This window comes from Bos javanicus, chromosome 5 (genome assembly GCF_032452875.1).
Source record: "Bos javanicus breed banteng chromosome 5, ARS-OSU_banteng_1.0, whole genome shotgun sequence".
NCBI classification, from domain to species: domain Eukaryota; kingdom Metazoa; phylum Chordata; class Mammalia; order Artiodactyla; family Bovidae; genus Bos; species Bos javanicus.
The window spans coordinates 78,738,736-78,765,778 of record NC_083872.1 but is presented as its reverse complement, the minus strand read 5'-3'; the positions used below and the strand labels follow the sequence as shown (position 1 = coordinate 78,765,778).

The following is a 27,043-nucleotide window of genomic DNA, read 5'->3' as shown; positions in this document are numbered from 1 at the left end:
GCAGAAAACAGACTGGCGGTTCTTGGAGGTGGAGGCTGGGGGTAGGGGTTGGGGAGAAATAGCTGAACTGTTTGGCTTTCTTTAGTTTAAGTAAATTGAATTAAAAATTTTAAAAATTATATTTCTAACTGCCTATGTGTTATTTCAACTGGATGTTCTGATTAATTTTCCTGATAAGACACTTCTCCATAATTATCTAATGATATCACAATATTCCTGGTCAACAAAGTTAAAAACTTTAGAGTAATTTTTAACTTCTATCTTTCTTTGTTATCTTTATTCAAAACTGTTCACTATCTCATAGCCAGAGGCAGTGCTATTAAAATGCTGGCCCAGTGAAGAGATTATGAACTTACGCAAGGACGTAAACCAAGCAGTTTACATCATGGAGAAGTCCCATTCCTCTGGACTAAACAGCGCATTTAGTAACAGTTGACTGCTATTCTGGATCAAGTTCCTTACCTTGTTAGAAGGTAACAAAAACCAAGGGAACTCCAGAAATAGCTTGCTGAACAACTAGTCTGAACATATTTTAACCCCAAAAGGTTAGAAAATATTATCCGAAAATATGGGCCTTAACATGGGAAACAATACTCCAATATGACAATGAAGGTCATGTAGTCAGTCTTTTTGTTTTAATTCAAAGTTTTGGATGATTTTTCTTCATATGTTCTCTTTTCATCTTTTTTCACTAAGCACTATGTTTTCAAGTTCCATCCAAGTGAACACATACACATCTATTCTTTACTCTCCTAGCAACTGCATACTACTCCATGGCACCTCTCCCAGTGATGGACATTCCAATTCTCTTTTACCAGAATGAATTTTGCAATGACCATCATCACATATGTCTCTCAGTTTGGGCTCTTTCTACCCCTTTCCAAAATTTTAAAACAGTTTCCTGTCCCCTTATTCTTAGCTACTCCCTAATTTGACTCTCTCTCTGCTCCCAGCATAGTTCCAAAACCTTCAATAACTTCCCATTGCTACATAAATTAAACACTCATTTCATTCTCATGGCCAACATTCTGCTCCTAATTACCTGGTTTTATGTCTTACTATTCCACTATTGTATTTTCCAGCCAGACAGAAATACTACATTCTGTCTTCTCACATATTTCTAACTTCCCTGTTTGTCAGACTTTGTTCTTTTTACTTCCTCTTGAATGTACTTCCATTTGTTAATCCCTCTTTTTGTCATTACTCCACCTATATTATAGTTATTTATATACTTGTGCTAGTCCCATAAGACTATACCTCTTTCATGCTAGTTATTTCCAACTATCATTGGCATAGTGGTTAATATGCCACATGTGTTTTTAAATGTATGCTTAACTGAATCTGTTGCTATTCAGTCATTCAGTTGTCTCTGATTCTTTGCAACCCCATGGACTGCAGCACGCCAGGCTTCCCTCTCCTTCACTATCTCCACTGAATACTTAGGGTTGATTTCCTTTAGGAGTGACTGGTTTGATGACCTTGTCAAAGGCACTCTCAAGGGTCTTCCCCAGCACCACAGTTCTAAAGCATCAATTCTCTGGTGCTCAGCCTTCTTTATGGTCCAACTCTCACATCCATATATGAATATGGGAAAAGAAAGTACAGTCTGTCACTGCTTCCACTGTTTTCCCATCTATCTGCCATGAAGTAACGTGACTGGGGGCTTCCCTGGTGGCTCAGTAGTAAATAATCCACTTGCAATGCAGGAGCTGCAAGAGATGTGAGTTCGATCCTTGGCTGGGTTCGATCCCCTGGAGGAGGGTACAGCAACCTACTCCAGTATTCTTGCCTGGAGAATCTGGTGGACAAAAGACCCTGATAGGCTACAGTCCATAGGGTCACAAAGAGTCAGACATGAAGTGACTTAGCTGTATGCACAATGGGACTGGATACCATGATCTTAGTTTTTTGAATGTTGAGTTTTAAGCCACCTTTTTTACTCTCCTCTTTCACCTTCATCAAGAGATTCTTTAGTTCTTCACTTTCTGCCATTAGAGTGGTGTCACCTGCATATCTGAGGTTATTGATATTTCTTCCTGCAATTGTGATTCCAGCTGGTGTTTCATCCAGCTTGGCATTTCAATGATGTACTCTCCACATCAGTTAAATGAGCACAGTGACTACAGCCTTGACATACTCATTTGCCAATTTTGAAACAGTCTGTTGTTCCATGTCCAGTTCTAGCTGTTGCTTCTTGTCCTGCATACAAGTTTCTTGGAGGCAGGTAAGGCGGTCTGGTATTTCTATCTCTTTAAGAATTTTCCACAGTTTGTTGTGATCCACAAAGTCAAAGGTTTTGGTGTAGTCAGTGAAGCAGAAGTAAATGTTTTTCTGGAACACTCTTGCTTTTTCTATGATCCAACAGATGTTTTGCAATTTGATCTCTGCTTCCTCTGCCTTTTCTAAATATAACTTGTATATCTGAAGTTCTCAGTTCACATGCTGTTGAAGCCTAGTTTGAAGGATTTTGAGCATTACCTTGCTAGCATGTGAAATGAGCGTTAATTGTGCATAGTTTGAACATTTTTTGGCATCACCTTTCTTTGAGATTGGAATGAAAACTGACCTATTCCAGTCCTGTGGTGACTGATTTTTTCTCAAATTTGCTGACATATTGACAGCAGCACTTTCACAGCATCGTCTTTTAGGAATTGAAATATCTCAGCTGGAATTCCATCATCCTCACTAGCTTTGTTTGTAGTAATGCTTCCTAAAGCCCACTTGACTTCATACTCCAGGATGTTTGGCTGTAGGTAGTGACCACACCATTGTGGTTATCCATGTCATTAAGACCTTTTTTGTATAGTTCTTCTATGTATTCTTGCACTTCTTCTTAATCTTTTCTGCTTCTGTGAGGTCACTGCTGTTTCTCTCCTTTATTGTCCCCATCTTTGCATGAAAGGTTCCCTTGGTATCTCTGATTTTCTTGAAGAGATCTCTAGTCTTTCCCATTCTAGTGATTTCCTCTATTTCTTTGCATTCACTGTTCACTTAAGAACGCTTTCTTATCTATCCTTGCTATTCTCTGGAACTCTGCATTCAGTTGGGTATGTCTCCCTTTTTCCTTTGCCTTTCACTTCTCTTCTTTTCTCAGCTACTTCTAAGGCCTCCTCAGACAACCACTTTGCCTTCTTGCATTTCTTTTTTGGTGGGGGGTGGTTCTGGTAGCCACCTCTTGTACAATGTTAGGAACCCCCATCCATTGTTCTTCAGGCACCCTGTCTATCAGATCTAATCCCTTGAATCTGTTAGTCACTTCCACTGTATAATCTTAAGGGATTTATTTAGGTCATACCTGAATGGTCTAGTGGTTTTCCCTACTTTCTTCAATTTAAGTCTGAATTTTGCAATAACGAGTTCATGATCTGATCCATAGTCAGCTCCTGGTCTTGTTTTTGCTAACTGTATATAGCTTCTCCATCTTTGACTACAAAAAATATAATCAATCTGATTTTGGTATTGATCATCTGGTGACCATCTACACATTGGCCATGTGTAGAGTCATCTCTTGTGTTGTTGGAAGAGGGTGCTTATCTGAATACTCCTAAAAATAAGAAACGATGGGTACAAAGAGATGGAAGACTTGAATCTGCCCACAGAGGTTCAGAGGATCAGTTGCATGGAAACTTCAAGGAACCTCAGAATAGAGTTCAGAACTGAGAGATAGGAATTAAGCCACATCTTAGGAGAAAAAGGTCAGGCTTTAGGTAACAAAGCCCTTGTTACACTGCTTTCCATGGTAGGTATGAAATAAGATTAATACCTAATATAAATGAATACTTACTATGTGCCAACCACTATTTCATGGAATTTACATGTACTGGCTTTTAATCTTCATAGCAGTTCAATAAGGCAGGTAATATTACCATGATTTTTCATTTACAGATGAGAAAACTGAAATTCAGACAAGTTATATCATTTGCATAAGACTGTATTACTAGTAAATGTTAAATGTATAGAACCCAGGTAGTCTGTTTTCCTAACTTCTACTCTTAACCTACTATGTCTTTCAGTTCAGTTCAGTTCAGTCAATAAGTTGTATCCAACTATTAACTATTATTAACTATTAATGACCCCGTAGACTGCAGGCTTCCCCATCCTTCACCAACTCCTGGAGCTTGCTCAAACTCACGTCCATCGAGTCGGTGATGCCATCCAATCATCTCATCCTCTCTCGTCCTGCCTTTAATCTTTCTGAGCATCAGGGTACTTTCCAGTGAAGGCTCATTGTTCTTTGCATCAAGTGGCCAAAGTACTGGAGCTTCAGCTTCAGCATCAGTCCTTCCAATGAATATTCAGGCCTGATTTCCTTTAGGATTGACTGGTTTGATCTCTTTGTTGTCCAAGGGACTCTCAAGAGTCTTCTCCAACACCACAGTTTAAAAGCATCAATTCTTTGGCGCTCAGCTTTCTTTACAGTCCACCTTTCACATCCATACATGACTACTGGAAAAATCATAGTTTAGAGTACACTGACCTTTGTCAGTAAAGGAATGTCTCCACTTTTTAATATGCTGTCTAGGTTGGTCATAGCTTTTCTTCCAAGGAGCAAGTGTCTTTTCATTTCATGGCTGCAATCACCATCTGCAGTGATTTTGGAGCCCAAGACAAAAAAGTCTGTCATTGTTTCATTGTTTCCCTATCTATTAGCCATAAAGTGATAGGACCAGATGCCATGATCTTAGTTTTCTGAATGTTGAGTTTTAAGCCAGCTTTTTCACTCTCCTCTTTCACTTTCATCAAAAGGCTTTTAAGTTCCTCTTCGCTTTCTGCCATAAGGGTTATATTATCTGCATATCTGAGGTTATTGATATTTCTCCCAACAATCCTGATTTTAGCTTGTGTTTCATCCAGTCCAGCATTTCACGTGATACACTCTGCACAGAAGTTAAATAAGCAAAGCAAAAATATACAGCCTTGATGTACTCCTTTCCCAACTGAAAACAGTCTAATTGTTGCTTCTTAACCTGCATACAGATTTCTCAGGAGGCAGATAAGGTGGTCTGATATTCCTATCACTTGAAGAATTTTCCACAGTTTGCTGTGATCCACACAGTCAAAGGCTTTAGTGCAGTCAATGAAGCAGAAGTAGATGTTCTAGAATTCTCTTGCTTTTTCTATGATGCAATAGATGTTGGCAATTTGCTCTCTGGTTCCTCTGACTTTCCTAAATCCAGCTTGAACATCTGGAAGTTCTCAGTTCACATACTGCTGAAGCCTAGCATGGAGAATTTCGAGCATTACTTAGCTAATGTGTGAGATGAGTGCAATTGTGCAGTAGTTTGAACATTCTTTGGCATTGCCTTCCTTTGGGATTAGAATGAAAACTGACCTTTTCCAGTCCTATGGCCATTGCTGAGTTATCCATATTTGCTTGCATATTAAGTACAGCACTTTCACAGCATCATCTTTTAGGATTTGAAATAGTTCAGTTGGAATTTCATCACCTCCACTAGCTTTGTTCGTAGTAATGCTTCCTAAGGCCCTCTTGACTTTGCACTCCAGGATGTCTGGCTCTAGGTTAGCGACCACACCATCGTGGTTATCTGGGTCATGAAGATCTTTTTTTGTATAGTTCTTCTGTGTATTTTTGCCACTTCTTTTTAATATGTTCTGCTTCTGTTAAGTCCTTGCTCTTTCTCTCCTTTATTGAGCCCATCTTTGCATGAAATATTCCCTTGGTATCTCTAATTTTCTTGAAGAGATCTCTAGTCTTTCTCATTCTATTGTTTTCCTCTATTTCTTCGTATTGATCACTTAAGAAGGCTTTCTTAATCTCCTTGCTATTCTTTGAAATTCTGTATTCAGATGGATATACCTTTCCTCTTATTCTTTGTCTTTCGATTCTCTTCTTTTCCCAGCTATTTGTAAGGCCTTCTCAGACAACCATTTTGCCTTTTTTGCATTTCTTTTTCTTAGGGATAATTTTGATCATAGCCTCTGGTACAAGGTTACAAACCTCCGTCCATAGTTCTTTAGGCACTCTATCTACCAGATCTAATCTCTTGAATCTATTTGCCGCTTCCACATATAATTATAAGTGTATAAACTGGGCATTGTTTTCACTTTGCCTCAGCCTCTTCATTCTTTCTGGAGCTATTTCTCCACTCTTCTCCAGTAGAATATTGGGCACCTACTGACCTGGGGAGCTCGTCTTTCCATGTCATATCTTTTTGCCTTTTCATACTGTTCATGGGGTTCTCAAGGCAAGAATACTGAAGTAATTTGCCATTCCCTTCTCCAGTGGACCACGTCTTGTCAGAATTCTCCCCCATGACCCATCCATCTTGGGTGGCCCTACACATCATGGCTCAGTTTCACTGAGTTAGACAGGACTATGATCCAAGTGATCAGTTTGGTTAGTTTTCTGTAATTGTGGTTTCCATTCTGTCTGCCCTCTGAAGGATAAAGATAAGAGGCTTGTGAAGCTTCCTGATGGGAGGGCCTGGCTGTGGGGGAATGTAGGTCTTGCTCTGATGGGCTATGCTCAATAAATCTTTAATCCAATTTTCTGTTGATGGGTGGGGCTGTGTTTCCTCCCTGTAGTTTGGTCTTAGGCCAAACTATGGTATGGGGATGGTGACCTTCAAAAGGGCTTACGCCAGGACTGTTGTCTTTAGTCCATGGGGTAATTTACTCCTTACCCCATGGCCAGCCACTGTCAATCCATGTCTCCCCCAGAGACTCCTGGACACTCACAGGCAAGTTTGGTTCAGTCTCTATTTGGGTCACTGCTCCTTTCTTCTGGGTCCTGGTGCACACTAGGTTTTGTTTGTGTCCTCCAAGAGTGTTGCCCCAGTCCTGTGGAAGTTCTGTAATCATATCCCGCTGGCCTTCAAAGTCAAATTCCCTGGGGGTTCTCAGTCCCTTTACTGGATCCCCAGGTTGGGAAATTTGTGGCCCTAGAACTTTTTCAACAGTGTGAGAAATTCTTTGGTATAACTGTTCTCCTGTTTGTGGGTTATCTGCTCAGTGGTTCTATGGTGGGGCTCACATGCCACCCCTCCCAGGTCTGCTGCAGCCAGAGACCCTGTCCTCGCAGCAGGCCACTGCTGATCCATGCCCCCACAGGAGACAAACACTCAAAGGCAGATCTGGCTCAGTCTTTTGTGGGGTCGCTGGGTCCTCGTGCGAATAATGTTTTGTTTGAGCCCTCTGAGCTCTCTGGTGGGTATGGGGTTTGATTCAAAACATGATTTCTCCCCTCCTACTGTCTTGTTGGGACTTCTCCTTTGCCCTTGGACATGCGCTATCTTTTTTTGTTAGGATCCAACATTCTCCTGTCAATGGTTGTTCAGCTATTGGTTGCAACTTTGGAGTTCTCATAGGAGAAGATGAGTGCACGTCCTTTTACTCCGCCATCTTTCTGGTAACTTTTGCTTATCAAGTTCTTTGCTTTCCTTGAATTTGACTGTAGCTGTTTTGACTTGTGGATTTATTTGTACTGGTTTTGTCTTACTCCTGGCTTGTTTTCACTTTCATGAAGCCTGAGGCTGATGCCATGGACGAAGGCTGAGGCGTTGGTGGGTGGAGGAGACCTCTGCTGCCTCCATGGGCCTTGGGAAACCTCTGAAGTGTCCCAAGAACCCTTTGATGTGCCATGGCTGCTCGGCTTTCTCAGATGCCGAACCACTCTGTCTTTACTGACAGAAAAGATATTCTGTTCAGATGAAGTATAAAAACTATGCCAAAAACTAAACCAAGATACTTTATTCAGGACTCTATGCAAGTCTGAGTCTGCATAAAGGAGAATCAATAGATTTTTCTTTTATGAAAAGTGACTGTGGACTGAGGGCCAGAAGTTTATAAGATATAACATAAATGTCAAATCTTACTCTTTTAGAAGGCATTTGGTAGATTAAAGCAATTGTTCTTCTCAGTCTTAACTTTTTTTGTGGCAATATTAATAGACTGAAAGCTCCTGGAGATAAACAATTTCCTTTATAACTGCAATTTCCAGCACAATTTCTGGTGCGAAATAATTAATAACAATAACTAGCATTTAGTAGTATATATTACTTGCTGCTGCTACTGCTGCTTAAGTTGCTTCAGTCGTGTCCGACTCTGTGCAACCCCATAGATGGCAGCCCACTGGGCTCCCCCGTCCCTGGGATTCTCCAGGCAAGAACAATGGAGTGGATTGCCATTTCCTTCTCCAATGCATGAAAGTGAAAAGTGAAAGTGAAGTCACTCAGTTGTGTCCGACTCTTAGTGACCCCATGGACTGCAGCCTACCAGGCTCCTCTGCCCATGGGATTTTCCAGGCAAGTGTACTGGAGTGGGGTGCCATCGCCTTCTCCGATATATTACTTGCTAGTGTTAAAATAAAATGGAAATTAAGCTTGAAAATCATCCAAGAAAACAAAACCAGTTAGGCTATATAAGTGAAACTCTAGATTATTTCATGAACTTAAGCAAAAGTTAACTTAGACTATTTCTTATATATGCTTCTGATAACAATAGGCAAAACTTAAATCATCTTCCAAAATAGTATAAGATAAACATTTTTAACCAAATTCCTGTCATCTGTAAACTTCCACTGTAATAGACCATCATTGTAAATGTTCAATGACTTCCTCATTCTCACTTTATAAACCATCCTTTAACTACATAACTCTGAACTTCTAACCACTTTCAGTTTGAAGTCTCTGTTCATGAGTAGCTTCTTCCTCATTCAAAAAAATATTCATAACAAACAAATCTCTCTTTATTTTCTTTTGACAGTTTTTGGTGTCAGAAGTGGGACCTATAGACAACCCCTGATTAGTCAAGAGCCTGGTGAGTAAACAAGTGCCAGTACTAATAGAGTTCACTGTGCTCACTATTTTCTCACTGACCATGGAGTTTCATGGTAAATCTTTCTTGGATCCAAGCATCACTCCCTTTTGTGTTGAGCTCTCCAATTTTACTAAGAACTGTTACTTAAACTTTTTGTAAGTACCCAACTCTATTCAAAAAGTAGGGGGTTGGGTGGAGTAATCCCCTGGTTTCAGAACAGCTGTTCAAAAACAGGACCCCTCAGAGTTAAGATGTCCTAGAGAATCTATGGTGAAGATGGGTTCTACCTGGTCCAAATCACAGGCCAAGATCTTGACACTTTTTGAAAAAATGGGTGAACTTTATGAAGGATAACTGGATTTGCAGTAGCCACTTTGGGGAATCTTTAATTTAGATATGATAGTCCACCTTATTTACACCCTTAAAAAAAGAATATCCCAAACTTCTCAGAGACAATGGTAGGCAAAAACTTCTAAAAGACAAAATGACACCAAAAATATCTTCCCTAAAAGAATTCTTATAGCACACAGACAGAAAAATTTTGGTAAAACAAACTCTGGCCATAAGCAGGTAACCTTAATTTATTCCATCTGTCAGAAACAATTTGGATTCAGCTATTTTATTTTTTTTTAAGCTTTATATTATTGTACCTGACGCATGGCTAAATTTTTAAAATGAAAGTTATATGATCTCTGTGTCTATTTATGCATATAGATACATGTATACACAAATTCATGTATGTTATGTGAAAATTTTTAAAGAGCTCTATTTAATCTACTTAAAGGAAAATAAGCATTTACATAAATTATAGAGACTGACCCACATGTTTTTCAAGTTTGTATTATCTGGAATAAACTTTTCTAAATAAAAGCCAACTTAAATGTGTCGGTTTAATAAAACAGGTTTGTCCTCAGGGTTGTCAATATTAAATATAATGTAAATACACAACCATTTCTACCCAGGTTTAATAGTCAAAGAAGTTTGTGCTATTTCTATGCTACAAAATTTGTCAGAAAGAAAAACAATATAAGATGATTATTAGCTGTTTAATGTTTAAGGCCAAGCATATTTATTAAAAACAAGTAGATTAAATAGATGTAAGATAAAAGTTTATACTAAGTTAAATTAAATGATGGATATTCAGTACCTGTCATAGCTTTTCTAGACTGCTTCTAAATATGATAATATACTGAAACATTAATTTTTACCTACTTTTGGCTTTTTAATTTTTACAATTGTTTATTTTTAAAAAAATATTTATTATTATTATTTTATTTTTAGTTATGTTGGTCTTAGTTGCAATACTTGGGATCTTGCTTGTGGCACAACGGCTCTTCATTGCAGTGTGAGGGCTTCTCTCTAGTTGTGGTGTGCGGGCTCAATAGTTGTGGCGTGCAGGATTAATTGCCCTGCAGCATGTAGAATCTTAGTTTTCCAACCAGGGATTGAACTCAAGTCCCCTGAATTGGGAGGCAGATTCTTAACCAGTGGACAACTGGAGAAGTCCCTACTGAGATTGAGTAATAAACACGCCTCTTGCAGATTAAAAACATTACACTATAGAAAATATGAACAGGCCAGTTATGAATTTGAATTAAACTGAATCAGTAATTTAAAAATCTCCCAACAAACAAAACTGCAGGACCAGATGGCTTTATAAGTGAATTCTACCAAAAATTTAGGAAAAAAGTTAACACCTGTTCCAAATAAATCCAAAAAAATTGCAGACCAAGGAACACTTCCAAACTCATTCTGTGAGTGAATATCATCAATCTGATACCCAAACCAGACAAAAATATCACAAAAAAGAAAATTACAGGCCAACATCACTGATGAACATAAATGTGAAAATCCTCATCAAACTATTAGCAAGCTGAATTCAATAGTACATTAAAAGAGTCATCAGGGATGGGATGAATCAGTCTCATCCTTGAATAGTTCAATATCCACAAAGAAATCAATGTGTTATACCACATTAACATATTGTAGAAAAATATCATCCTCTCAATAAATGTAGAAAAACTTTTGACAAAATTTAACATCTAGTTATGGTAAAAACTCTCAACAAAGTTGGTATAGAAGTAATGTACCATAACATAATAAAGGCCATATATGACAAGCCCACATCTAACATCATATTCAACAGTGAAAAGTTGAAGGCATTTCTTTTAAGATAAGGAACAAGACAAGGATACCACTCTTACCAAGTCTATTCAACGTAGTATTATAAGTCCGAGCCACAGCAATCACAAAAGAAAAAGAAATAAAAGGAATCGACATAAGAAAGGAAGAATTAAAACCATCACTGTTTGCAGATGACATGATACTACACATAGAAAATCCCAAAGCCACCAATCTAAAAAACCATATTTGATCAGTGAATTCAGTAAACTTGCAAGATACAATGTACAGAAATCTGTTGCATTTCTGTATATTAACAATGAACTATCAGACAGAGGAATTAAAAAAAAAAACACTCCCATGTTCAACTACATCAAAAAGAATAAAATACCTAGGAATAAACATAACTAAGGAGGTAAAAGATCTGTACTTAGAAAACTATAAAGCACTGATGAAAGAAATTGAGGATGATACAAATAGATGAAAAGATACACTGTGTTCATGAACTGAAAGAATCAGTATTGTTGCAATGATCATACTACTCAAGGCCATCTACAGATTCTATGCAATTCCTATCAAAACACCACTGGCATTTTTCAGAGAACTAGAAAAAATAATCTGATAATCTGTATGGAAACACAAAAGACCCCTCAACAGCCAAAACAATCTTGAGTAAGAAGGACACAGATGGAAGTATCATGCTTCCTGATTTCACACTGTACTACAAAGCTACAGAAATCAAAACAGTATTGTACTGGCACAAAAACAGACACATTAGGTTAAATGAAGCAGAACAGAAAGTCCAGAAATACACATTTTGTATATTCTTGACACAGGGTCAAGAATATACAATGAGGAAAAGACTGTCTCTTCAATAAGCATTGCTGGGAAAATTGAACAGTTACATTTAAAGAAATAAAAGTAGAACATTTTCTCATACCATATATAAAAATAAACTCAAACTGGGTTAAAGACTTCAACGAAAGGCCTGAAACCATTAAAAATCCTAGACTAAAACATAGGTAGTTAAGCTCTCTGACATTGGTCCTACCAATACTTGTAGGGTTATTTCTCCTCAGGCAAGGGAAACAAAAGCAAACATAAACAAATGAGACTAAATTAAACTAAAAAGGTTTTGCAGAGTGAAGGAAATTATCAACAAAACAAAAGGCCACCTAGTGAATTTAAAGATATTTGCAAACAATATTTCTGATAAGGGTTTAATATCCAAAATATACAAAGAATTCATACATCTCAACATTAAAAAACAAACAACTTAAAAAATGAGCAGAGGACTGGAATAGATACATTTCCAAAGAAGACACACATATGGCCAAGAGGCACCTGAAGAGATGATCATTTCACTCATCATCAAGGAAATACGAATCAAAACCACGAGATATCAACTCACACCTGTTAGAATGGACATTATCAAAAAAAGAAGTAACAAGTGCTGATAAGGATGTGAAGAAAAGGGAAGCTATGTGCACTGTTGGTGAGGATGTAAATTGGTGCAGCCACTATAGAAAACAGTATGGAGATTCCTCAAAATAGAACCACCATATGATCCAGCAATGCCACTCCTAAGTATTTATCTTTAGAAAACAAAAACTAATTAAAAAAGATAAATACTACACTACGTTCAATGCAGCATTACTTATAATAAAGATATGGATGCAACCTAAGCACCCACCAAGAGCTGAATGGATAAAAATGTGATATATATTGCAAAATGGAATATTACTCAGCCATTAAAAAGAATGAAATATAGCCATTTGCGACAATATGAATGGGCCTAGAAGGCATGATGGTTAAGTGAGATAAGTCAGACAAAGACAAATACTATGTAATTTCACTTATATGTGAAATCTAAAAAACAAAACTGAACATAACAAAACAGATATAGCTATAGATTTAGAGAACAAATAGATGGCTGCCAGAGGGGAGGGGATGGGGTGAGGAAAAAATAGATGAGGGGGATTAAGAGGTACAAACTTCTGGTTGAAAAATAAATGAGTCATGGGTATGAAATACACAGTGTATAGAATATAATCAATAACTATAAATATCTTTATATGGTGAGATATTATAACTAGATTTATTGCAGTTATTACTTTGAAATGTGTAGAAATACTGAATCACTATTTTGTGTAACAGGAACTAATATAGTGTTGTAGGACAATTATGGAGAAGGCAATGGCACCCCACTCCAGTACTTCTGCCTGGAAAATCCCATGAATGGAGGAGCCTGGTGGGCTGCAGCTCATGGGGTCGCTAAGAGTCGGATACGACTGAGTGACTTCACTTTCACTTTCCACTTTCACGCATTGGAGAAGGAAATGGCAACCCACTCCAGTGTTCTTGCCTGGAGAATCCCAGGGACGGGGAGCCTGGTGGGCTGCCGTCTATGGGGTCGCACAGAGTCAGACACGACTGAAGTGACTTAGCAGCAGCAGCAGCAGGACAATTATACTTTTAAAACAAAAAACAAATTTATAGAAAGATATCAGATTTGTAATTACCAGAAGCAGGGGGAATTGGATGAAGGCATTAATCTTTAAGTTATAGGACTTATAGTTATAGGACAAATAGGTGCTAGGGATGGAATGCACAACACAGCAAATACAATTAACACTGTATGTCACATATAAAAGTTGTTATGAGAATAATTCCTAAGAGTTCTCATCATGAGAAAAATCTTTTTTCTCTGTTCTATTTTGTATCTATATAAGATGACAGATGTTCACTGAACTTACTGTATATGTCAGTCAAGTCATTATGCAATATATTTCAAACTTATACAGTGCTGCATGTCAATTATTTCTCAATGAAACTGTGAGAAAAAGTTGTACTGTAAAAAAACATGTCTCTAAAAATATGTTTTGTAATTATGTATTCATGAATTTGCTAATCTACTACAGGATGCTGCTATATGACAGATAGTTCAACAACTGCATGCTTCTGAGTTTCCACTGGAAAATAAATGTTAATAAAAGTTAAATTTAATAATCAATATATAAAAATAAACACTAGAAACAAAAATGAAAGAAAACAACTTTGTATACAAGGTATGAGAAATGGGATGTATTTCTATACGAAAGTGAAAGTCTATCAGTTGTGTCCAATTCTTTGAGACCCCACTGGTGGTGGCCTGCCAGGCTCCTCTGTCCATGGAATTCTCCAGGCCAGAAAACTGGAGTGGGTAGCTGCTTCCTTCTCCAGGGGATCTTCCTGACCAAGGAATCAAACTCAGGTCACCTGCCCTGCAGGCGGAATCTTTGCCAATGGAGCCACCAGGGAAGCCCCAAAATACTGGAGTGGGTAGCCTATCCCTTCTCCAGGGGATCTTTCTGACCCAGGAATTGAACTGGGGTCTCCCCATCACAGGTGGATTCTTTACCAACTGAGCTATCTGGGAAGAATAGGCAGGAATATAGGTTGTGTTTCTGTTATGGAAAGAAAGGGAGTAATTTTATACAGTAACTTGGTAAAGTAAAATTACTGATTACTCCAAAATCAGAAAAAGGACTAATACAAAGTCTAAATGAATATAGAAAGTTTCTTGTTTATAAATTTCATGTTGAAAGGTGAAATTTAGCTAAACTTAAATAGATTTATTTATAAGAGTTTTAAAAATGAGCTCAGTAATAAACTGATACAAATTGGAGGTTCCCCGTCCCCCGTGTTAAAAAGTTTCTTAGATTACTGATCTGTTCTTAATGTTATAAAAGGTTTTACTTTACCTTTTGTGTAATCTATCTAGAAACTAAAGATTCTGTGTCTTAGCAAAATAATTTCCTATGCTTCATATTATCTTTATCAGGTCTGTAATTAGTTAGGAAAACTGAACCTTTGCGACAAGAGGTAAGGCTTTTTGGTTTTATTAAAAAAAATTATTTACTTACACTAATTTTTGTCTGAATTTTCATACTGTTCATGGGGTTCATGGGGTTCTCTAAAGAACCTCTTGATGAAAATAAAAGAGGAGAGTGAAAAACTTGGCTTAAAACTCAACATTCAAAAAACTAAGATCATGGCATCTGGTCCCATCACTTCATGGCAAGTAGATGGGGAAACACTGGAAACAGTGACAGATTTTATTTTCTTGGGTTCCAAAATCACTGCAGATGATGACTGCAGCCATAAAATTAAAAGACACTTGCTCCTTGGAAGAAAAGCTATGACCAACCTAGACAGCACAATCAAAAGCAGAGACATTACTTTGCCGCCGACAAAGGTCCGTCTATTCAAGCTATGGTTTTTCCAGTAGTCATGTATGGGATGTGAGAGTTGGACCATGAAGAAGGCTGAGCACAGAAGAATTGATGCTTTTGAACTGTGGTGTTGGAGAAGACTCTTGAGAATCCCTTGGACTGCAAGGAGATCAAACAAGTCAATCCTAAAGGAAACCAATACTGATTATTCATTGTAAGAACTGATGCTGAAGCTGAAGCTCCAATACTTTGGCCACCTGATGCAAAGAGCCAACTCACTGGAAAAGACCCTGATGCTGGGAAAGATTGAAGGTGGGAGGAGAAGGGGACAACAGAGGATGAGATGGTTGGATGGCATCACCGACTCGATGGACAAGAGTTTGAGCAAGTTCCGGGAATTGCTGATGGACAGGGAAGCCTGGTGTGCTACAGTCCATGGGTTGCAAACAGTTGGACACAACTGAGTAATTGAACAACAGCAAAATGTTATTAATATGTGTTCCAGAAATCACATGAAATTCTTAGAAATCTGACACATCCTAGTATAATGTTATCAGTCATCTTAAAATATTGTATGTCATAGAAATAACTGAATTTATCTGACAATTTTATCATTTTTTTAAATAGGGAACTCTCATCAGATCTTTAACCATGGCTATTTTTAACTCTTTTGTCATTCACAGAGGGTTACTGTTCTACTCTTAATTCTTCTCATAAAGCATTTACAATCAACTATAGGCTGGAACAACAGAATGGTTCCAAATGGGAAAAGGAGTATGTCAAGGCTGTATATTGTCACCCTGCTTATTTAACTTATATGCAGAGTACATCATGAGAAACGCTGGGCTGGATGAAGCACAAGCTGGAATCAAGATTGCCAAGAGAAATATCAATAACCTCAGATATGCAGATGACACCACCCTTATGGCAGAAAGTGAAGAGGAACTAAAAAGCCTCTTGATGAAGGTGAAAGAGGAGAGTGAAAAAGTTGGCTTAAAGCTCAACATTCAGTAAACTAAGATCATGGCATCTGGTCCCATCACTTCATGGCAGATAGATGGGGAAACAGTGGAAACAGTGTCAGACTTTATCTTTTTGGGCTCCAAAATCACTGCAGATGGTGACTGCAGCCATGAAATTAAAAGATGTTTACTCCTTGGAAGGAAAGTTATGACCAACCTAGATAGCATATTCAAAAGCAGAGACATTTCTTTGCCAACAAAAGTTCGTCTAGTCAAGGCTATGGTTTTTCCTGTGGTCATGTATGGATATGAGGGTTGGACTGTGAAGAAAGCTTAGCGCTGAAGCTGAAGCTCCAATACTTTGGCCACCTGATGCAAAGAGCCAACTCATTGGAAAAGACCCTGATGCTGGGAAAGATTGAAGGTGGGAGGAGAAGGGGACGACAGAGAATGAGATGGCTGGATGGCATCACCGACTCGATGGACATGAGTTTGGGTAAACTGTGGGAGTTGGTGGTGGACGGGGAGGCCTGGCGTGCTGCAGTTCATGGGGTCGCAAAGAGTCAGATGCGAATGAACTGAACTGATACGCCAGAATGCTTTGTCTTTGTGTAGATTCACAGAAAGGACCCTGACAAGTACTCTAGAATATAGCTTTCTGATAATTTTAAGATCACACCAGTAAACTAAGAATTTCTAGAACTCTAATGGAGAAACTGCTTAATTCATAAAACTGGTAACCCAAGATTAGGGAAAATAAAGATTAATTCCAAGAGCCCAAATGAACTGATGAAAATAACTAACTTTTATGACTTTTCTTGAAACATTGTTGGTTCTTTAATGCTTGTTTTCCAGATTTAAAATCTTTTTTTCCCTCTCCTTCTAAGTTATCTAAATCTACAACAATTTGGTATACTTTTGTAAACAAAAATGAAACATTTTTTTCTCCTTATCTGATTCCTTCAGAATTAAAACAAATTTTAAAAACCATGTTATTGACTATTCCTATTTTCATGGCAATAGATATTTGCATAAATTCAATTAGAATTTGTTTTCCCTGTAATAGGACATAACTGCTAAGTACTTGGCTTGGCTTCTTCGCATAAAGAGGCTTTTAAAGATGTAACCTGAGTTTCCTTGTTAAGTGAGTTTTAAGTATCTAAAGTTGACTTAAAAAAAAATATATATATATATATATTTGTTTGTTTGTTTGTTTTTGGCTGTGATGGGTCTTAGTTGTCGTACAAGGGATCTTTTGTTGGCACGAGGGATCTTTTGTTGCCACACAGGCTCCAGAGATAGCGGGCTCCAAAGTTGTGGTACATAGGGGCTTATTTGCCCTAGGGCCTGTGGGATCTTAGTTCCTGACCAGGGATCGGATTTGGGTCCACAGTATTGGAAGGTGGATTCTTAACCACTGGACCACCAGAGAAATCCCTAAAGTTGACTCTATAGAGTCAATAAAGGACCTTGAATATTACCAAAGCTTTGATTGGAATATCATATTTGAGAATGCACATAAAATCTATTCTTGCTGTACTTATATAAATAACAAGTCAAGTTTAAAGAGACTAGACTTATTTTACAAATTACTTACTATGATTATCTTTGGTAAAAATGACTATAGAGAGAAAAATTATGTTTAAACAGAAAACTTTGACATACCCATAATCAAATTCTAGTCCTGCTTATTTTCTTGGGTTTTTGTTTCTAACTGTAAACTGGACTGGATCCTGAACTCTTATGGTTTTCTCTAACATCTGGCTACAACTCTTCAAACTAATATTTTCAATTTTCTCCCACCCTTCTGACTTGAAATTAAAACTAAAACTGTTCTTTTCCTCAAACACTACAAGATAAAGCTATAGGTCTTGATATAGACTTCAGAGAATTCACCACAATGGATCATGTATAGACAAAAAATCAACCTTCATACTTACTTCTTCTATGTAGGCCACTCAGACCTCAGCAGAACACCTGATGACATCATCACTGACATTCAAACTGCAAACCAGGAAAATCTATCAGTTTAAAACTGCCATCTTCATTCCACCATCTAAAAATCTAAGCTCAGCTCCAAAAATTTTCTTGACTGGCTGCTCTCTAGACTCAGTAACAGCATTTATACTTTGTTCCAACTAATCTTTAATCTTTGCCTTTCTTTTGTTTCCACAGTAATACTTATTAAATAACTGATTGCTTATACCATATAGAAGATTACTTACATGGAAGCTTACCTATCACACCATCTCCTAAAATAAGGCATCTTCATGTTAATCCCATCCAAAGTAACCATGACATAGTTCAGTACTATAAGACACTAATATAATACTGAAAGGCTTATTTCCACCAGGTCCATAAAGCTTTCTGTGGTCTGCTTCTAAAACAAGACAATGCCTCATATATTAAAACCTAGAGACTCAGTTTATTGGAAAAGACACCAACAAAAAACTGCACTTAAATCTCACTAGGAGAGACTTTATCCTCTGAAAAACTATAATCACAGTAAGAATCTAGAAATTCTTTAGCCAGAGTTATTTTAGACAACTGCATAGCCTTAGACACCCTAACTACCCAAGATGGAGGTGCATGTACTATTGTAAGAGAGCAAGATGAGCACAGCCCTTAGCAGGCAGCCATTGCTGTGCCTCACTACTCTGTACTCTGTTACTAGGCAACAGGTCTTGCTCAGTCATTGCTCAGTGCCCCAATAGGCCCTGCCCACAAGTAACTGTCAATGAAGGGCCGTTAGGGAAGTGATTTACCCAAGGGTCATTGGTGTGGTGGTCATTAGGTGGAAAGTGAAGTAAGAGGCAGATTTAGGCCTTCTCCTGGAGGCCCTCCAGCTCACTCAGCCTTGGGCCAGCAGGTGAGCTGGAGCGCCCAGGTAACACACTAAGAACTGTGTTCTTCTATAGGGCTCCAGAGCCCTTACTAAGGCCCTCCACTAGCCTTGGTCCAGGCCTTGAACCTGGTCTCCCCATCTGGGTGGTTTGAGGAGACTGAGGGCCAGTTGGGTTGAGTGCCTGGCTCCCTCAGAGATGACATCTGGGCAGGATGTGGGAACCTGGCCCTGAGAGATCTGCCAACTGAGATCTGCCTCCTATTAGCCAGAACTGGGCTCTTGGAGGGTGAAAGTTGTGCTTTGGGACCTTGCCCTTTCTTGTCAAGACACAGAATAACATTCATTTGGTAGAGATTTACAGGAATGTTGTTACCTGATCACGACCTGACCTCAAGAGCAAAGGATTTTACACAAGAAGTTTGTAACAACTAACCACGCCACTCCCTCACCTTTTACTTTTAAAGGAGCTTGCTGAAAGCTTTCAGTAACTTTGGGGTTCTTAGAGCATGAACCACCCATCTCCTTGTATGAATCTGTAATAAATCTCTGTTTCAAACTCTAATGTTTTATTATTGATGCGCCTCACTGGGCACACGGACTTGTGATTCGTTAACAGCATAACTGGTTAAAAAAAAAAGTTTCTATGTTAATATACCAAAAAGATCTGAAAGACTAGATGCCAATCTTTCATCAAAATAGGCAACACTTCTGAAATATAAGTTCAATCCCTGGATCAGGAAGATCTCCTGAAAAAGGATATGCCAACCCACTCCAGTATTCTTGTCTGGAGAATCCCATGTACAGTGGACCCTGGCAGGCTATAGTCCATAGGTTCGCAGAGAGTCAGACATGACTTAGGTGACTTAACACACACACACTTCTCTTGATTATTTAGTTGGAAATCTCTGCTTTGGAGAATCCTTTTCAATACTTGGCTATTATTCTCCTGATAGTCATCATCTTAGCCTCCTTAATGCATTGTATCCTCTCTAGAGTTCTAAATGTCTTCAGTGGCTACTCACACATCAAATGTTATGCATTAGTGTTAGACAACTGGAAGAACACAAAGATTCTACTGCCAGTATCCACGGTGACTATGCAACTACCAGTAAGGGCAATTACAAAACCATCCATCCCAATGCCTACATTGAAGGAGTAGTGAGAGTAACACTATATTGGTTCACTCTCAGCTTGCTGAGAGAATGACTGAAAGTTGGGGATTTTTTTAAATAAAATAAATCGAGACCAGGCTTGAAAAATCCCTCAGGGTGACCAAACTAGTTAAGTCACATAAGCAAAACCAAATCTAGTTTATATCATGAACATAAGTGAAACTTATTTCTTATAAATGCCTCTGACAATCAACTTAAATCATCTTCTTAAAATAGCCTAATCACTTTTAACCAATCTCCTACCATCTGTAAACTCCTAATGTCATAAACCATTGCAAAGGTTAAAGAACTTCCTTATGCTCACTTTATAAGCCATCCTATAATGACATGCTTATAAAATATTCATATCAAGTTAAGCTCTCTGAAATTTCTTTTAATACTAGGCAGTTACAGGCCATAGCGTTACAGGGAGGAGTAAATTTAACATACTTAGAAGACTGCCTAGTATTAAAAGAAATTTCAGAGAGCTTAACTTGATACGAATATTTTACAGGCATAGAAAATCCCCACGGACAGAGGAGCCTGGCTGGCTACAGTCCATGTGGTCGTAGAGTCAGACACGACTGAGCGACTAAGCACATAACGCCATGAGATAGGTAACTGTTATTATACTAACTTTGTAAGGTTAAGCTACTCTCCATAGTCATACAGCTGGAGAATGGTAGACCCGGGAGCTGAACCCAGCAAGCGCAATCAGGGATTTAAGCGCTGTGTCAAAGAATCAATAATTATCCCCATTACAGTAACTGGGTGTAACTCTGCTGAAGGCTTTTGAGAGCCCCGTCCAGTGTTTTGTTTTATTTTACTAAGGCTTTTAGCTCCTGCCAGAGACAGGCCACTGCCAGGAATCGCCTGGGCGAGGAGCTGTCAAGGCTGAGTTCGGACACCTATCGGGGGACAGAGGGGCAAGCCTGCCGGGCAGCCCACTTGGCACGATTTTTCTCAGCCAGGATAGGAAAAATCACGGACCCAGGAGCAGAAACAGCCTGTGGACCTCCTCGATGGGAGGCAGGAAGGGGGCGGGGATGGGTGCCGTGATGGGTGGCGGGCGCGGGCTGTGCCGGGGCGGGGCGAGAGGAAGGCGGGCCGGGGCGAACTCACAGATCCAGCAGCTGACTGACCCGCTGGGGGCTGGGCATCGCGGCCGCCCTTCGGAGCTTCTTCCGCGGTCCCGAGGCCGCGGAGATTCAGCCAGAGACCGTCTGTCAACTCCCGCCTCCAGCGCAACGCGTAGTCCCTCGTGACGTCACCCGCCTCTTCCGGTGACCAGGCGCCGGCGCTCTCGCCACTACAGAGGGAGAGCGTAGCCCCCTCGGGGCGGAACCCTGGATGCTGCGTCCGAGAGACAGTGTGATAAACTAGAGGGAAATCTTGGGCTCTGAGAAGGACTGCGTGAGCTGTCGTTCTGCAGTCCCGCCGGCGCGGCTCCGGCGGTTTCCCTCGTGGGCTAGCCAGGTGCCGGACCTCTTCTAGTACCTCCTGGAACCTCGCGGCTCTGCGCGTGGCCGCTGTTACTACAGGGGTGCATTTCATGCTGGGCCCAGCGTTAGTGGATGCACACCGGAGACCCTCTTAGATACAGAAACCATGACCGTCAAAGGGCGTGTTTTAGAGGACTGGAGAGTGACGTTTATCGAGCACTTCCTGTAAGAAAGTGAGCACTAAACTACCTGTTTTCAATTAGTAACCATATTTTGGTCTTCCCTGATGGTACCGTGGATAAGAATCAGCCTGCCAATGCAGAGGGCATGGGTTTAATCCTTGGTCGGGGAGGATTCCACAGGCGTCAGAGTAACTAAGCCCGTGAGCCGCAACTACTGAAGCCTATTTTACTAGAGCCTGTGCTCCAGAAGAAGAGAAGCCACTACAAGGAAGAGTAGCCTCCTACCCTCTACTGCAACTAGTGAAAGCCTGCGTGCAGCAACAAAGACCCAGCATAACCAAAAATAATAAAAAGTTAACCATATTCTTTTAATCCTGCGAAATCGGAATTTGTTGTTGTTAGTCAAGTTGTGTCCAACTCTTTGCGACCCCATGGACTGCAGCACGCCAGGCTTTCCTGTCCTTTACCATCTCCCAGAGCTTGCTCAAACTCATGTCCATTGAATCGGTGATGCCATCCAATCATCTCATCCTCTCTCGCCCCCTTCTTCTCCTGCCTTTTATCTTTCCCAGCATCAAGGTCTTTTCCAATGAGTTGGCTCTTTGCATGAGGCGGCCAAAGTATTGGAGCTTCAGCTCAGCATCAGTCCTTCCAATGAATAATCAGGATTGATTTCCTTTAGGATTGACTGGTTTGATCTGCTGCTGTCCAAAGGACTCTCAAGAGTCTTTCCGGACACCACAGGTCGAAAGCATCAGCCTCAGTACTCAGCCTTCTTTACGGTCCAACTCTCACATCCATACATGACTACTGGAAAAACCATAGCTTTGACTGTACGGACACTTGTGGGCAAAGTGATGTCTTTGCTTATTAATACATTGTCTAGGTACGTCATTAGAGAAGGAAATGGCAACCCACTCCAGTGTTCTTGCCTGGAGAAGCCCATGGACGGAGAAGCCTGGTAGGTTGCAGTCCATGGGGTCGCACAGAGCCAGACACGACTGAAGCGACTTAGCAGCAGCAGCAGCAGCAGGTATGTCATAACTTTTCTTCCAAGGAGCAAGTGTCTTTTCATTTCACGGCTGCCGTCACCATCCACAGTGATTTTGGAGCCCAAGAGAAATTAAACCAGTCAATCCTAAAGGAAATCAGTCCTTAACATTCATTGAAAGGACTGATGCTGAAGCTGAAACTCTAATATTTTGGCCACCTGAAGCAAAGAGCCAACTCATTGGAAAAGGCCTTGATGCTGGGAAAGATAAAAGGCAGGAGGAGAAGTGTGCAACAGAGGATGAAATGGTTGGAAGGCGTCACCAACTTGATGGACATGAATTTGAGCAAGCTCTGGGAGTTGGTGATGGACAGGGAAGCCTGGCGTGCTGCAGTCCATGGGGTCGCAAAGAGTCAGATGTGACTGAGCTGCTGAACTGAACTAAACTGTTTCCATTTTTTTCCCCATCTATTTGCCATAAAGTGATGGGGCCGGATGCCGTGATCTTAGTTTTTTGAATGCTGAGTTTAAGCCAGCTTTTTCACTCTCCACTTTCACCTTCATTAAGAGTCTCTTTAGTTCCTCTTCCTTTTCTTCCATAAGGGTGGTGTCATTTCCATATCTGAGATTGTTGATATTTCTCCATGCAAGTTTGATTCCAGCTTGTGGTTCATCCAGCCAGGCATTTCGCATGGTGTACTCTGCGTATAAGTTAAATAAGCAGGATGACAATATACAGCTTTGACATACTTCTTTCCCAATTTTGAACCAGTTGTTGTTCCATGTCCAGTTCTATCTATTGATTCTTGACCTGCATACAGGTTTCTCAGGAGACAGGTAAGGTGGTCTGATATTCCCATCTCTTTAAGAGTTTTCCACAGTTTGATGTGATCCACAGAGTTAAAGGCTTTAGCATAGTTAGTGAAGCAGAAGGGGATGTTTTCTTGGAAATCTCTTGCTTTTTCTATGATCCAACAGATGTTGGCAATTTGATCTCTGATTCCTCTGCCTTTTCTCAATCTAACTTGTACATCTGGAAGTTCTTGGTTCACATACTGTTGAAGCCTGGCTTGAAGGATTTTGAGCATGATCTTGCTAGCATTTGAAATGAGTGCAATTGTATAGTAGTTTGTACATTTTTGGCATTGCCCTTCTTTGGGATTGAAATGAAAACTGACCTTTTCCAGTCCTGTGGCCATTGCTCAGTTTTCCAAATTTGCTGGCATATTGAATGAAGCACTTTCACAGCATCATATTTTAGGATTTGAAATAGCTCAACTGGAATTCTATCACCTCTACTAGCTTTGTTTGTAGTGATGCTTCTTAAGGCCCACTTGACTTTGAACCCCAGGATATCTGGCTCTAGCTGAGTCATCACACCATCATGGTTATCTGCATCACTAAGATCTTTTTTGTATAGTTCTTTGTATTCTTGCCATCTCTTCTTAATATGTTCTGCTTCTGTTAGCGTTTCTGTCCTTTATTGTGCCCATCTTTGTGGAAATGTTCCCTTGGTAATTGGAATTATTTAGCTTTGTTTTACAGATGAGAACACTACATGACTACAAAAAGCTCAGTAAGAATTTCATCATAGAGGGGGCTTGTATTCAAATCAGAAAGAATTCTAAAGAAGGGGAAACTTTCACCTGGTGGAATTCTCTCTACTTGGTTATACTGCAGAGTACTTGCTACTTTTCAATTCTTTGTAAATTAATTTGTCATTTATATGTCTTCCTTTTGCAGACTTTTGAAAGTTGGAAGACAGTATTGTTCATTTCTTCAAGATGCTGCTTATTCAATCACCACACTTTTACCAGTGCTGAAGGAGGGCAAGAATTGTGCTGGGTGCTGAGGATTCAGTGGTGAACACTTGAACCAGACAAATAAAGGGCAATCGAAATAACTGTTAAATGCTAAAATGGAGTTAGTTCTATTGAAACACCATGGAGGGGTGGAGAGGAGAGCAGATCAGAGAGAAAAACATAGTCTGTTAGGGACTGCAAATAGTTTGGGGTTGCTACAATGGAGAGTGGTGAGAGGCAAGTATAAAAGAAGAAATAGGCAAATTTTTTCTATGAAGAGTAACATACTAATAGTATACATATTTTCGTTTTTGTGGGACATTCTTTGTCACTGAATTGAACTGGGCTCTTGCTCATCTTACCTGAAGCCAAGCCAATCTACCCACAGTGGACTGTGGTGAGAGAAAGTACAAGGCTCCAAGCAAGGGAAACAGGCAACTGATTTGCCAAACATCAGAATTTCCCTCATGGCTTTCAGGCAAGAGTTCTTAAAGACAACCCTGAGGGTGAGGGTGGGCTTCCCAGGTGGCTCAGTGATAAAGAATCTGCCGGCCAATGCCAAAGACATGAATTTGATCCCTGGGTTAAGGAGATCCCCTAGAGAAGGAAATGGCAACCCATCCCATTATTCTTGCCTGGGAAATCCCATGGACAGAGTAGCCTAGTGGGCTACAGTTCATGGGGTCGCAAAGAGTCAAACACAACTTGGCAACTAAACAACAATAAAGGATGAGGGCAGCAGGTGTGTAATCAGCTTGAGGACATTTTTTCTCATTGGTCAGTGGTGAGGTAACAGGATGACTGATGTTTGCTGCTGCTGCTGCTAAGTCGCTTCAGTCATGTCCGACTCTGTGCAACCCCAGAGACAGCAGCCCACCAGGCTCCCCCGTCCCTGGGATTCTCAAGGCAAGAATACTGGAGTGGGTTGCCATTTCCTTCTCCAATGCATGAAAGTGAAAAGTGAAAGTGAAAGTGAAGTTTCTCAGTCATGCCCGACTCTTCGAGACCCCATGGACTGCAGCCTACCAGGCTCCTCCATCCATGGGATTTGCCAGGCAAGAGTACTGGAATGGGTTGCCATTGCCTTCTCCAGACTGATGTTTGGGGAATCTTAATTATCAGCCTTCTGGCTTCTGCCCATTGTAGGGGAGGGATTGATTTTACTTTATTTAAACAACATTATAGGACTCTGTGGGAGAGGGAGAAGATGGGAAGATTTGGGAGGATGACATTGAAACATGTAAAATATCACGTAAGAAACGAGTTGCCAGTCCAGGTTCGATGCACGATACTGGATGCTTGGGGCTAGTGCACTGGGACGACCCAGAGGGATGGTATGGGGAGGGAGGAGGGAGGAGGGTTCAGGATGGGGAACACATGTATACCTGTGGCGGATTCATTTTGATATTTGGCAAAACTAATACAATTATGTAAAGTTTAAAAATAAAATTAAAAAAAATAAATAAACAACATTATAATGTTATTTATTTGACCTTGTGAGTTATAAAACTTCTTAGACCCCGTGGCATTGGCCAGACCTCCAGGGACTCAAGAGTTCCCAGACTACTCCCTTTCTTATGTAAAATGCCTTCTGACTTGCTGAGCTTGCAGGCAGGCACAGAATCCCAGCAGTGTCCAGACAGGTCAGAGGCCTGCTCTCCTACTTCTGAAGCCTGAACACGACTTCCTCCATTTTAATTTCCTAACAGTCAGCCTCAAGATTGTTTAGGCTGTAGAGCACAAGAATAAAGCAAAATAAAATGAGCAGTCTTCTTAATTCTATAAATCAAATATTAATAGCAGTTCTAGATAGTCAATAGAAACAAAGTGATCAAAGAAACATGTATGGGTTAAACAATGCAGAAAACAATTTTTGAGCAGTAGGGGATTTAGTAAAGAAAAAAATCCCATGAACAAGAAGTTTGTACATCAACTCCTACATCTATTAACTTATTTGCAGAAATAGTAGTAATAACAGTAATAAGAGAATCAAGGTACAATTATGTTTATCTATGAAATTTTGTGACTCTTTGATTCCTTGCAAAATCTTACTTAAGGGGAAGCTAATATTGGGAACAGAAAGAGTAGGGAATAACATTTGAGTCCACAATACTGGAATTCTCATGGGGGAGTAAGAGAAAATAAATAGGTGATACCCTTCCAATATAAGGGCTTCCCTGGTAGCTGAGATGGTAAAGAATCCACCTGCAATGCAGGAGACCTGGATTTGATCCCTGACTCAAGAAGATTCCCTGGAGAAGGGATTGGCTACCCACTCCAGTATTCTTACCTGAGAAATCTCAGACAGAGGAGTGTGGAGGGCTATAGTCCATGGGGGTCATGAAGAGTTGAACATGACTGAGCGACTAACACTTTCACACTACTATCACTTCCAATATAAATGATCAATATGTGTTAGGCATCTGAGAAAAGGGGTTCCTAAAATGACACAATGATCATTGTTCATTTCCAAGACAAACCATTCAATATCACAGTAATCCAAGTCTATGCCCCAACCAGTAATGCTGAAGAAGCTGAAGTTGAAACTAAGTCTA

General features: G+C 39.9%; 1 protein-coding gene across 3 annotated transcripts in view; it reads right to left on the bottom strand.

Annotated features, from left to right (window-relative positions):
• Positions 1-21,563, bottom strand: part of AMN1 (antagonist of mitotic exit network 1 homolog) — an 86,530-nt gene extending 64,967 nt beyond the window's left edge. The window contains exons 1-2 of one of the 3 annotated variants that reach the window (XM_061417468.1): positions 21,194-21,284; positions 18,016-18,079 (exon numbers count right to left, since the gene is read on the bottom strand). Coding sequence is in view for 1 of the 3 variants with exons in the window: in XM_061417465.1 (XP_061273449.1) it covers positions 21,194-21,231 (38 nt within the window). In the remaining 2 variants the exon portion in view is untranslated. Of the gene's footprint in view, positions 1-18,015; positions 18,080-21,193 lie in introns of all 3 variants that reach the window. The other 2 variants (XM_061417465.1, XM_061417467.1) reach the window with 2 other exon arrangements.
• Between the last annotated feature and the right edge of the window lie 5,480 nt (positions 21,564-27,043).